This window comes from Ciconia boyciana, chromosome 2, assembly GCF_034638445.1.
Source record: "Ciconia boyciana chromosome 2, ASM3463844v1, whole genome shotgun sequence".
Lineage (NCBI taxonomy): Eukaryota > Metazoa > Chordata > Aves > Ciconiiformes > Ciconiidae > Ciconia > Ciconia boyciana.
Genome location: NC_132935.1, coordinates 40,752,983 through 40,766,677, shown reverse-complemented (window position 1 = coordinate 40,766,677; position 13,695 = coordinate 40,752,983). Strand labels below are relative to the sequence as shown.

Here is a 13,695-nt window from a genome sequence, read left to right as displayed (position 1 = left end):
TTCCTGAGCAAGTAACAACTGTCACCAGCCATCTGTCCGTGCGGCTGATGCTGAACAAAAATGGAGACATTTCTGTTGACGCAGGAGTCTGTCCATATACAAGGAATTTATTTCTTTATTTTGTTTTGACTTATGACATTAAAATATTGGAAGTGATGGGACTGCATTCTCTGTTTAAAGAAAAAACCAGGGTGTGTCAGTAGAAGTTTTCCTGAAGCCTCCAGCAGGGATGCTCGGTTTTATAGAAGCGAATGTTAAATGTGTTTTGAAGAAATGCATCTCAAATTTAAACTTTGCACTGTAATCAGCAGTTTAGTCTGGCTCAGAGGGCAGAAATAGCAGCATCTATTGCTCAAGTTTTACAGAAGGATTTTGCATTAACAAAAAAAAAATCAGTGCCAGCATAATGCCATTCAACATGACACTTTGTGACTGCCTCAACCATGCTGCTTATAGGGGGTCACTTATTTCAGTATCTAGCAAAAATTATTCTTAACTTTTGAAGCACTTATAAAACTGTCTCCTAACTGGAATGAGCTGTGTGGGCAGCAGACACACACAATTTGAAATGCAATTATTTAATTTTAACGATGTGTTTTTCCACAGGCAACTCGGGAGACTATTAGATGTGTGCGTGTGTGCGTGTGTGTGCGTGTGAAGGGGGGGTGCTAGGGAGACCCATTGGACACATTCACCAGTGATTAATGGTTCAATCCAGATTGTTTCATTTAGGTCACAACTGGAAATGAAAGCTCTGCAGAGCCATTTACCCCCTTCCCTCCTGCAGTCAGTGAAAGGTGTAGCCAGAAGGGTATGCTGATTGCAGATGCAGGCCATGGTTAAAATGAAAAAGGAAAACTTAGAATTAATTATTCAGTACAAGCTTCTGCTAGAAGGAAATGTGGAAGAACAGAAGAACTGAAATGCCAAAGATCAGTTTGTTATTTCTCTATTTGCCTAGCAGCAAAAAGAGTCCCATCCCTTCATTGAAATGGAAACCGGGTTAAAGAAATAAAAGAAAAATGGTTATCAAATTGCATGTGCAGTGACTTTATTTCCTAAAACGGTTACAACCACTGTACACACCTTTAGTCTTCAACTAAATTGCCACACATTGACAATTTACTAGAACAAGTGGTTGGCAACAACATATCAAAGGTAGCAGTGTAAACCATATATATAAAATGAGATGATAATGGGCACAGGAGTTTTTAATGTGCCTCTGGAACATCCACTGAATTCATAAGTGATACACTGAAGTGATGATATAGTTCAACTGGACACGGTCAGCCATAACAGATGGACTAACAAAATACTGCCTTTATCTACAACAACATTTTATGCCTGCACAGGGCAGAAAGGACATCCTGCCAGATCCTATCAACACACTTGGGATTTACCCGCTAGCATTTGTACAGGATAGCCTCTTTCAGACTAACCACCTTCTGCAGCAGCATGTCACTGACACAAAGGCTGGCCTCCATGACAGACAGCGAGTCTTTAAGGCATGGATAGTCCCAGCAAGGCAACACAGGAGTCAGAAAAAGAAGCACAAGCTTGCAGGGAACATTAAACAAATAAGATGACTGAGCCCATTTATCTCTGGGATTTCTTGCATTCCCCCTCCCCTGGCATTACCACCTGTTATAGAAAACTAGGACGTCACCTCCTGGTAACAGGACACAGCTCCCTTCCCTTCCCTGGGCTCACGAAGACTCACAGGCATTTGGATTTGTCACAGAGAACTTGCTTAAAGCAGAAAGTAAAAAACCAAAGACAGACAGACAACGGCTATTATACTGCAGCATTAATGAAGAAATACTTTGGTTTACAATTTTTCTCTGTTAATACACTTACCTCCACTGCCATTGAATCTTTGTGATGACCTGTTACAATCACTGTTCATTCAAGTGGGACTTGGTCTGCCCAGGAAGTGCAAATATCACTGAAATCTAGTCCTTGAAGATTAAACCTTGCAGAAGATTAGAACTATTTATTTTCTTCAGCTGTGACATGAATACATATGATATCTTGTATATAACTGTATGATGCCTGTATTTACCTGTAGGATCTCATACAGACTCTGTGCTTGCAAGCAAGGTAACTCCAGGCAGGAAGAATCGACCTCCTAACATTGTGATGAGTACAAACTGCCTTACAAACAGGAGACTATATCGCCCTTCTCTGTCATTTCCCTCTGTAAATAAATCTAAAGAAAAAAATATTTAAATTGCAATGGTTCTCTATTTAAAAAACATTTCCATTCACTTCTTCCATTGGCATTTCCAATGTTGAAAAAACTTTTTCAAGATGAAATACCGGTTGGCAAACAGGAATACCTAAAATAATATACCACCTATTCACTGCATAATTTCTGTAGTTTGCTACATATATTCCCCTCCCTGTCCCATGTACATAGCTAATCCAGTAACTGTACCTAACAAAAAGATATGCTCTCAGCTCCTTGACAGACAGGCACAGAATAGGTTCACTTCAGTGTTGCAGGAGCTATTCATAATACACCTTGTCATCTTCAAGGCACTTAATATTTTAAATGGCCAATATGTCACTACACAATTTAATAAACAGTGCTACTTTGGCACACACACATCTCGGGTAGATTACTTTTATCTATTTGCCAATCACAACAGGAAAAGCTAAAGTATGAGCCTTCAAAGGAACATTGAAACAATCTGAAGGACAGCATGGATTTTTACAAATAAAGCTCCAAAGTTTTTACCACTCCTTTAGTATTTACTCTGAGCTATAGAAACTAAAATGCAACATTAATAAAAATAGTCCTAAATCACAAATTTTGGTTTCAACAGTTCTTGATTTCTTCTTTACAAACTATGTCTTTATTTTACAGAATTACAAAATAGTTTATAATTTGTACTGCTTGATTACTTTACAGAGATACAAAATACAGCCTCTGACTAAACAACTACCAGGAGATTTGAAAACCTTTTTTACTATGACTCCCCACAATAATGAGTACTTTATTTCCAGTTTTGCACATGATTCTCCTAATGCCTTCCAAAAGCATTTTTATATTTTCTTAAGAGTGAAACTTATAAATCTCTTCAGCTTTCATGATGATTAACTGAGAACTGTTATCTTCTTGTATATTGTGTATAGTCTCAGTGTTATTTTTGATACGGACAATACATTAAAGCCTAATTATCATAGCTTGCTAAAACTCACTCTCGATCAGAGACGGTTTATCAGTTTCATAGTCAAAAAGGAAATTAAAGTGCACACCTCCAGAAACTGGTTATACCAATTCATGGTGAAATCACCATGTGTTACATGGCATTACAAGATTTAATTACCTAGTAAAATACAAAATCTGAAAAGCATTCAGTTTATGGGAATGCAAGGCTCTTATCTGTATTTTGCTTCAGCAAACATGACATTCTGGTCGCAATACTTAGGTACCATGATGTGATCTCTGCAGTACAAAACCACTGAACATTAAACAAATAACAGGACAGTTCAGTGTCTTTTGGACAACAAAGCCAAAGCTGTGGAGACTAAGTAACCTCAAGGTCTCCTTGCTTAGTGTTTGTCTCTCACAACCCTCTGTAATGATGCCACTGCTCTTGACAAGCCCTGAGCATCCTAGCACACCTATCCGCACCCAGCTGGTTTTGCAGGCGAGTAGGTAACAGCCAGCCATAACCATCATCAGTGCAGCCCCAGGTCTCTCCTTCCACTAACACTAACAGTGTTCTTAGAAGTTAACACTGGAAGGTCCTGCACCCTCCATCTCCCATTAAACAGTACAGACCCAAAAGACCAGTGAACTGCTGTATCCAACCCGGTTTCTTTCTTGAAAATAGGCCTTTTTACCATGTAGCAAATTCTGTATGGCCAATACAGAGCATACTGTAAACAGTACTGGGATAAGACTACTTCAGCATCATGTCATACATTTCAAGACAAGGAAAACACCATTAGGTCAATTAAAGGAGCATTCTAGCACTCTGTAGGATGCTGGCAGCAGAAGTTAATACAAGTTAATAACCTGAAGCTCTTTGTCTGCTCTGCATTCTGGCAGGAAACCAAGTTAGACCCTGTCCTTCTGCCCAAAGCACAAAAAATTCTTCATATATTTTTTTCTGCTCAATGACCACCCAAGGGCAACCTGGAAGGAGCCCCTGGAAGGAGGTGCCCCAGACTCTTGCTGGGTAGAAAATGGATATCACAACACAAGCTTTTGTAACGACAGAAGAAACAGCAGTTCACCACATAATCCTAAGAACTGTCAAGCACTTTAAGATCTGAGCCTACAGACGTCACATTTGCTCAACATCTTCCAAAATCACATTATCAAGCTGAAGGTTGCCTGCTAACTAAGAAAACTATTTTGTTTTAGAAAAACAAAGCTTCGCTAAGCAGCTGATTATGCAAGTTTCTGTTTGCATTTCCAGGAGGGCAAGAGAAGGCCACACTTGGCAAAAATGAAATCTGTTAATATATAGTGTTTTCCTTCTGCTGATAGCTAGAGATGCTTTTATATAGATATTGTTTTTTAAAAAATAGTGGTTGATTAAAGAAGTTTTGTTCATAATTATGCTAGAAAAATACAGTTACTCAGGTAGAAAAAAAATACAAAACACACATAACCCATTCACATTATCTACAGTTGATAACACAGGGACATGTTCTATGCCTAAAGCAGCTAACATTACAACTGCATACCGATTTTCAAAGTTGGTTGTGTGCATATGTTTGTAAATACCTTACATGTTGCTTCCCAGATAAAAGCCTGTGAAGTATTTCCCAGATGTAGAATTGCAAATCTTGTGCCTCAACATGGTCGGGCAGGTGACTGACTGACTGGTTTTGTACACATAATATAGGCATGGCAAACACATCTGCACATTCCTCAGTTTGAAAATCCAGATCTATTGCTCTTTGGCTGACAAGATTTGTATTTTCAAACTTGCAGCCAGAAAAACAATACATATCAGTGCTGTATCAGTATGAAACAAAACATGGCTTTTTTTTTTTCCTTCTTTTTTTCCTTTGTTTAAATCAAGTCCTCTGTGATTGTAGAATGTCGTCCTTATCTCTTCTAACCCTTACAATACTTGTATTCTTCATATGCTGGATAAATTAATCCTATTCGCATACTCCAAAGGGATTAAAGCTCCTCTGCTCCGCACATCAGAAGGAACCCCTTAAATAGCAGGAAGGGTGCGTCTCTGTTGTGCTGTTAACTCAGGGTGCCACACATCCACAATGAATATCAGGCGAGAACTTTCAGCATCCTGCCACACTTCATGTTCGAAAGAGTCATCAAAAATAAGAACTTTCCCTTCTTCCCAGGTTCTGCAACACAAAAAAGACCATGCTTTAGTGTAATATTTGAAGTGTCATGGAGCATGCAAGCTATAGATCAGCTCTGAAGATGCCCTTTTACATACGAGAATTATTTAAACAGTATATATTGCACAGTCAAGATTTTGGTACCTAATATAGATTGGAATATCAGAGTTTTAATTGAAATAAACTACAGAAAGATCGGTCTAATGGATCTTCATATTACTGAGGGATTGTTTCCTCTCACTCTGCATAGTTATGCCCACATACACATTCAGACATTTGCAATATTTGTTATATACTTTTAATGAGTTGAGTCCCATAAGCAGGGAGCATTCATCAGGCTCACAGGTATAATGGCGGTGTAGTAATCAACTCCTCTCCTTTTCTAATCAGATACGTACATAATGAGCAATGGAAACTGTGGGAATGACCAGCAATATGGTCATATGGTTTGAAAATAAATTACATTGAATCAATCTGCTTTTTCTAAAAATCAGGACAACAGAATTAGGCCCTGATCATGCTTAAAATTTCAGGGATGTTAACAGTCTTGCCTCATAAACCCATTCAAAGCACAGAGTCTAAGGATTTTTCTTCAGAGGGAGGCTGCAATGCCATAGTGTACGCTGGGTTAACCGTACTATTAAAGCTGAACTGGAAGGATGAGACCACATAACTTAAAGCCCCTCTGCTTGCCAAGTACTGCTTAGGCAGAGCAGATCACTGAATGGACATAAGTACCCTGGGTGAGCGTTGATTACAGCACAGAAGAGCCAAGTTTTAACAGAAGTACTTTTCCAAGATCTGTACCTTTGTTAGGCACAAAAAGGGATGCACAGAATTTATTCAAAGTGGCTTGGTTTTGAGCACCTACATCGTTTGAAAAATTAACAAAATTACCAGATTTAAAAGCAATGGCAAGAGGCAATGTAGAAGGGAGATACTAATTGTCAGAAGAATCGGTGTTCCTGTCAATTTTATGAAGGATAGAATCACAGAATAATTTAGGTTGGAAGAAACCTTGGAAGGGCATCTGGTCCATGCCTCTGCTCAGAACAAGACTTACTGCAAAGTTGGATCCAACTTTGAGGTTAGATGAAGTATCTCAGGTTCTCGACTGGTGGGTTTTTGAGTGTCTACAACTAGGGATATTCCACCATCTCTTCCAGTGTTTCACTAACCTCACTGTGCAAATTTCCTTCTATCTGGATGGAATTTCCTTCACTGTCACTTGTGTCCGTTACCTCTCATTCTATATCTGCACACCTCCGAAAAGAGTCTGGCACTGTCTTCTGCACAGTTCCCCCCTTAGTAGTTGAAGACAGTAACTAGGCTCCCCTTTAGCCATCTCTTTTTCAGACTCCAAACCAGCTCTCTGACCCTCTCTTATTGTGTTGCATGCTCCAGCCTCCTAATCATCTTTTTCATCCTCCACTAGAGTCCCTCTAGTTTATCAATGACTTTTTTTGTACTGAAGAGCCCCAAACTGGACACAGTACTCCAGAGGCAGTGTCTTGAGTGCAGAAGAGAGGGAAAAAATTGCTCCCCTCAAACTGCTTCCCAGACACTTACTAACAGAGTCCAGTACACAGCTAGCCTTCATCAAGACAAGAGCACTTTATGACTCCTGTTCAACTCGTCCCCTAGGACCCTTAAGTCTTTTTCTTCAAAGCTGCTTTCTATCCAGTCATCACCAGTCTGCACCGTTGCAAGGTGTTGATCGGTTATCAGTTGCAGGGCTTTGTATTTGCTTTGTTGAACTTCAAGAAGTTTCAGCTGGCACACTTTTCCAGCTTGCCGAGATCTGGATTCATAATTTTGAACAGAGGTTTAATGCCTGGTTAAATGCAGTCCTGATGACCACTAGTGATAATGTCACAACATGTCAAAAAGTCACTGTGGTAGTAATTTGTCACTGCCTCTCAAATCTCAATCTCACCTACTGCGTTTAGACACAGCAGCTGATTATATGTTACATGTTTTGTCTGTTGTAAAGTCAGGCAGTGGCATGAGCAAAGCAAATTTATTTTGCATTGCAGCAGGACAAAAGCATGGACCTCTTAGGAGCTGAAGCAGTCCATGAGGATGGATGCCCTTAAAGGGAATTAGGAACTGTGAACAGTAGTGATGGTAAAGAAACAAAGATCTTTCCATCAAAGATGAAAATGCATTGCTTATCTCATTCAACTGTGTTCACTGACAGAGAAAACAATTTTATTTTTTCAAAACCAGGGTGAAAATAAGACTTAGACTCCCAAGTCATCTCAGTATTTTAATTTTTAATTCAACAAAAGCAAAAATTAACCATCAAAATTTATGGGGTTGTGCTGCAACGTTCTGAAGAGAAATGGAAATTGAAATTGGATCATTTCAACTGAAATGATCATCTAAACATATTTTAAGCAAGAGTAAATAAACCAGAAAGCATAACAGTAAAAAATTCACACTGGCTTGTACACAGACATCAGCCTTGAAGGCCCAGGTAATGAGCCTTTTGCAGGTTTCAGCTATGATCATGTGTTTTTTCTGCTACCACGTCAGTTACCTGATAACAAAAATATTTTCTCATACAGACCCTGAGTCTCTGCTACTGCACTAAAGTTCATTGGTATTATTCAAGTCAATAGGAGTCAACCACTTGCAATGCTATAATGTGGTAAAAAAATCAAGCCAACTTTGGGGTTTTTTGGGGGGTGTGTGTGGGGGGGGTTGTTGTTTTTGGGGGGTTCGGGAGATTTGTTTTTGTTTGGGGGGTATTTTGTTTTGGCTTTTTTTGTTGTTTGCGGGAGTTGTTGGGTTTTTGGGGGTTGGTTTTTGGGTCTTTTTTTGGGGTTTTTATGTGGTTGGGGGTTTTTTTGTTTTTATTTTAATTAAACCAAGCCTGAAAAATCCTGCCCTGAATAGCCTGAAAGTGCAGCTCAGTTAAGGACAATAAAAAGTCCAAGCACCCAAATGAAGTAGCTTCAGAGGTTAAAATCCAGGATCTATCACTTGCATCATAATGGGATGGGCTGTTTTGCACAACAAAGAAAAAGTCGTAAAGTTGACAGAACTATTAGCCCCTTTTGAATAGATTACAAACCCCACCATTAGCATGCAAATAAATATTTTCTAGAAGCCTTCATGGTGTGAGAAACACTTCACAGTGCGACCATAAAGACAATATTTTTCTGCTCTGGTGCTGAGCCACTTTGGGGTAGTTTCTATATCACCTGCATAGCTCGAGTGTCACCTGTTACAGCTCAGATCTTGGACTGGCTTCTGCATAAGGCTGTAATTCTGCACCTTCATTTCAAAACATGATTACCTTGTCTGACAGAGATGTTAGATTTTGATAACTAGATATTATTTACCCACCATTTTTGTGCATTGTACCCTACACTTTACAGAGCTGGGACTTCAAAATGGCCCAATGCCATAAAATGACTACAGCTGTACTGAATAACAATGAGGTGCACCAGCTCCTACCAGCTGCAAAAAGACTTCTGCAAGTGAAGGAGTAAAACACAGTACTAGGCAGAGCTGAGTTGCCTGTCCATCGAAGGATGAGCTGCATCGTAACATTGCCCCTCTAAACACCCACACTGGGTGGCACAGAGGTAACCAAGCACTAAATTCTCATTGTTTCTGTTCTCTGTCTCATACACGTAGCAGTGGGACAGGAGGCCAGAAAAGGCATGACCTACGCTAACCTTCATATTTGAGCCAGCTCTCCTATTTGAAACCACTAGTTTACCACTGCTCTGAACCACCAGGAGGGAAGAACTGAGAATGCCCAGGGCAGGATTTCCTCCTGGCACCATTCCCTTCCATAGTAATTCACCCACCTTCCCTTTTATGGGGGAAGGGCTGTGAAAAAAACCCTTTCATTGCCATCAGTAGACACACTTTCAAGGTCTTCAGGGAAAATCCTGCATTTGATTCTAAATGTAGAGCTCTTGCCAAAAGCAACTAAAGTTAACTCATTCCAGCACAGGCTGTAGTCAGCTCTTGAATGTTTCACATGAGCGAGTCCGATGCGTAAGACTGAGCCAGGTTCAGGAGCCTGGACACTGGAGTGCTTGGTCTGCAGCACACCAGCAGCAACAGGTGTTTCTCCACTCTTGACCTTGAGGGAGTGTTGCTACCAAGGAGGAGGTCGTTAAGTTCATTTTCCATACCACTATCCCTTCTGTTCGGGTTAAGGCAAAGAAGGGTGCCAGCTGTAAGAAAGGGTGGTGAGCTCTGGACACCTGCTCTCTTGGAAGCAGATCAAAACCACCACTTTGTTCACACAGGCCACTAAAGAGCCACCTAATGGTAATGCCTTTCAGTCACCACTGATCTGAATTCACAATAATGTCCTAAAGTGAAAAGACTCCACGTCTCCCCTGTTAGTCCTCTAAGCCCATTGGCTACCTCTCCCTCCATCCAAATGTCTATCCTAAACTTATTTTGGCTATTGGATTTGGAATGCTGGAAGCCAACATGTTCATTACTACCTAGATGTAGGTAGCGTAGATTGTAACACTGACTGTAACAGATTATTAAATAAGCAGACAAGACACAGAATCTTCCAAAAATATACATATAGATATTAAGTATCATTAGAATTTCACATAAGTCTCAGAAAATTAAGTCTGTAAGCAAAAAGCAATATGGTTAATACTACATTTTTCTGTCTGTGTTTAACAATATCATGCAAAAACCCATCACATTTTCTCATATTTCCCAGGGGAGCACATGCCCTGATTATAAATGTCTAAGCCATTGCATTTTATTTTGTTTTTTGCACCAAGCAAACAGAGACAAAACTGGTCTTCAAGTGAGAATAATTTTTCCTTAAGGGGTAAGATTTCTTACTTAAAATGCACTTTAAAGAAATTTGCTACCTGTGTAACTCATTGGGCCAAACACTTCATAGATGTCTTCATCTTCAAATCAACTTCAACTGGAATATGTTTAACTGAATTATAACAAATACCACCAACTAGGAAGGAGGCTTCTGTCAGAAATACGAGAGTATTCTGCTACGGTGGTGAAAACAGAGCTACTGCTTAGTCTTAGCTTTTGCTGAATAAGCAAGAATTCTAAGTCCCCCCAAAATCAAAATAAATAGAGGAACTCTGCTGGCAACTATATTAGACTGGCATTGTAAAAGTAAACACAGAGACTCTGTGGACTAAATCCACTGTTATTTCTATGTCATAGCAGAGAAGAGCAGTTTTGGCTGCAAAGATTCTTCCAGCATTGTTTGAGAACTGATATTTATATGTTTGTACCAAGAGCTAGGGTGCAAATTGCCTGTTTAATGAAATATATTATACCTCCTGATCAGTAAAATGCCCCATTATTTTTTTTTAATTACATGCAGTCCCACCCCTTTTTCAGCCTTGAGGAAGGTAGGCCTCCCCGCCTCCCGCCCCAAAGCCCCCAACCATACCTGTTCTCTTGGGCACACCGAATTCTGCACCCTTCCTTAGGTATCACCAAGCCCAAATGCATCCTTAGCCGACAATTGGTGGGCCCTGTGTGGGGCCAGACATGAGTCCCCGGGTGCATGATAGAATATTTGATCTGCAAGAACAGAAAAGCAGGCCTTCAACACGTTCAGCTTCACAACCATACTGCTAGGAGTTCAGGACTTCATTACGTCTCATCCTTGATGATGGGCCAAAAGTGCAATATCACCTTTTGTTAGAGCCTCAGCAACAATTGCACTTGCTCACATCCTAAAGGTGTCCAATACTACAAAAAACACCTCTTGTGGGGTGCGTGTGCATCCAAGCGTGTGCATGTGTAGAAGTGCATATATTTAATTTTGTTTAAAATAATCAGTATTCATATTTCAACCTGAAAAGAATTATCTCCTATCTACAATCAGAAAAATACCTTTTTTCCTATGGAAACACTTAAAAACACTGTTATCATTTAAAAGACTGGACCACAGGAGACACAAGGGCTGTGTTAGCCAGGCTGACCAGCCTCTCTCAGATGACAAGTGGGTTGTGAAGGTCACTGTCAGCCTTGGCTGGAGCAACCATGAGATGGTGGAATTCAGGATCACGAGAGGAGGGAGAAAGGCAAAAAGTAGGATCACTACCCACAGCTTCAGGAGAGCAGACTTGGGCTTATTCAGGGATCTGCTGGGAGAAATCCCATGAGACACAGTGCTGGAGAGAAGAGGGTTCTAGAACAGCTAGTTGATTTTTAAGGATCACCTCGTCCAAGCTAAAGAATGGTTCATCCCCATGTGCAGGAAGCATGGAGACCCAAACAAAATTGAAACACAAAAAGGAAGCATACAAGAGGTGGAAGTAGGTCTACCCAGGAAGACTGTAAGAGACACTCTCTTTGCACACAGGGATGAGGTTAGGAAAGTCAAAGCTCTCCTGGTGTTGAATCTGGAGATGGAAGTGAGGGGCAACAAGAAAGGTTTCTACAGATACATCAGCAGTAAAAGGAAGTCTAGGGAAAACATGGGCTTGCTGCTAAATGTGGCAGGAGATGTGATGACAAAGGACATGGAAAAGGCTAAGGTACTACATGCCTTCTTTGCCTCAATCTTTACTGGTATGAGTGACCTTCAGGAACCCCAGGCACCTGAGACCAGTGGAAAAGACTGGAGCAAAGAAGACTTACCCTCAGTGGAGGAGGATCAAATTAGGGAACATTTAAACAAACTCAACAAACTGGTCCATGGGCCCTGATGGGATCCACCCGTAAGTGCTGAGGGAGCTGGATGATGTTGTGAATCCACACTCAATAATCTTTGAAAGGTCATGGCAGTCAGTAGAAGTCCTTGAGGACTGGAAGAAAGCAAGTGTTGTTCCTATCTCCAAGGAGGAGGATCTGAGGAACTACAGATCAGTCAGCCTCACCTCGATCCCTGGGAAGGTGATGGAGCAAATAATCCTGGAAACTGTTTCCAAACACACAAATGAAAAGAAGGTGACTGGGAGCAGTCAGCATGGATTTACAAAGGGGAAATCATACTTAATCAGCTTTCTATGGTGAGATGCCTAGCTTGGTGGTTGAGGGGAGATTAGTGGATGTTGTTTATCTCAACTTCAGTACGACTTTCAACACTGTCTGCCATAAAAATCCTCACTGACAAACTGATGAAACAGAAACTAGGTAGGTTGACCGTGAGGTGGATTGAAAACTGGCAGTTCAGCCAGGCTCAAAGAGTTATGATCAGAGGCACAAAGTCCAGCTGGAGGCCACTCATCAGAGGTATACCCCAGGGCTCAATACTGGGTCCAACATAGCTTCACAAATGACTTCACAAATAGCTTCACAAATGACTTCACAAATAGCTTCACAAATGACTCAGACTGCATCCCCCTCAGCAACTTTGCAGATGATAGAAAATTGGAGAGGACATCTCGAGTGCTGGGTCCAGCTCTGTGCTACCTACTATGAGAGAGACATGGACATACTGGAGCAAGTCTAATGAAGGGCTATAAAAGTGATTAAGGGATTGGAGCACCTGACATACAAGGGGAAGCTGAGAGAGCTGGGACTGCTCAGCCTAGAGAAGAGAAGGCTCAGGGGGATCTTATCAATGTATATAAATACCTGATGGGAGGACTGAAGAAGACGGAGGCAGGCTCTTCTCAGTGGTATCCAGTGAAAGGCAAAGAGGCAATGGACACAGATTGAAATACAGGAAATTCCATTTAAACATAAAAAACTTTTTTTACTGTACACTGGAACAGGTTGCCCAGAGAGGCTGTAGAGTCTCTGTCCTCAGAGGCATTCAAAACCTGACTGGACACAGTCCTGTGCAACCTGCTCTAGTTCATCTTGCTTTGAGCAAGGGGTCAGACTAGGTAATCTCCAGAGGTCCCTTCTCACCTCAACCCTTTTGTGTTTCTACAGCAATGCAATGAACAGGAAGTGTGAATAACACATGACAGTGGTGAGAAGTGTCTTTTCAACTGAGAAATCTGCACATCAGGCTGGGATAGGGTAACTTTGATAAATCTTAGGATTTAAGGTATTGCTTGCTCTCCAACTGTAACAAAATCAGCAGAAGACAGTGTGTGTCTAATGCCTTAGCCGTTCCCACCATATGAGGTTTCGGCTTACCAGCAGTTTCTTATGACAGCAAGTGACAAGCTTCAGTGGCCGTGGTGAACACAGATGCTCCAACCCACCACCTCTGCTATACTGAGATGTGTTAACTTGATTGCCCTGTCAGACCCTAATGCAATGCAAATAACTGGCTATGCAGGATAGTTACTAATATCCCAGAGAAACAATTTTTTTAATGCTAATATACCAGCACTGCAGAATGATTACTGCCACGTATGTTATCTGTCCACGCAGATTAGTCTAGATATGTCTGTGAATTATATGTATGCGCTGTACTCAAGTATT

At 40.9% G+C, this 13,695-nt stretch overlaps 1 protein-coding gene across 6 annotated transcripts in view; it reads right to left on the bottom strand.

Annotated features, from left to right (window-relative positions):
• Positions 1 to 972: 972 nt before the first annotated feature.
• The window catches only part of ASPH (aspartate beta-hydroxylase), a 120,732-nt gene continuing 108,009 nt past the window's right edge, over positions 973 to 13,695 (bottom strand). For 2 of the 6 annotated variants that reach the window (XM_072852429.1, XM_072852430.1), the window contains exons 26-27: positions 10,754 to 10,887; positions 980 to 5,337 (exon numbers count right to left, since the gene is read on the bottom strand). In XM_072852429.1, the coding sequence (XP_072708530.1) occupies positions 5,187 to 5,337; positions 10,754 to 10,887 (285 nt within the window). In that variant the 3' untranslated portion in view covers positions 980 to 5,186. Of the gene's footprint in view, positions 5,338 to 10,753; positions 10,888 to 13,695 lie in introns of all 6 variants that reach the window. The other 4 variants (XM_072852432.1, XM_072852428.1, XM_072852426.1 and 1 more) reach the window with 4 other exon arrangements.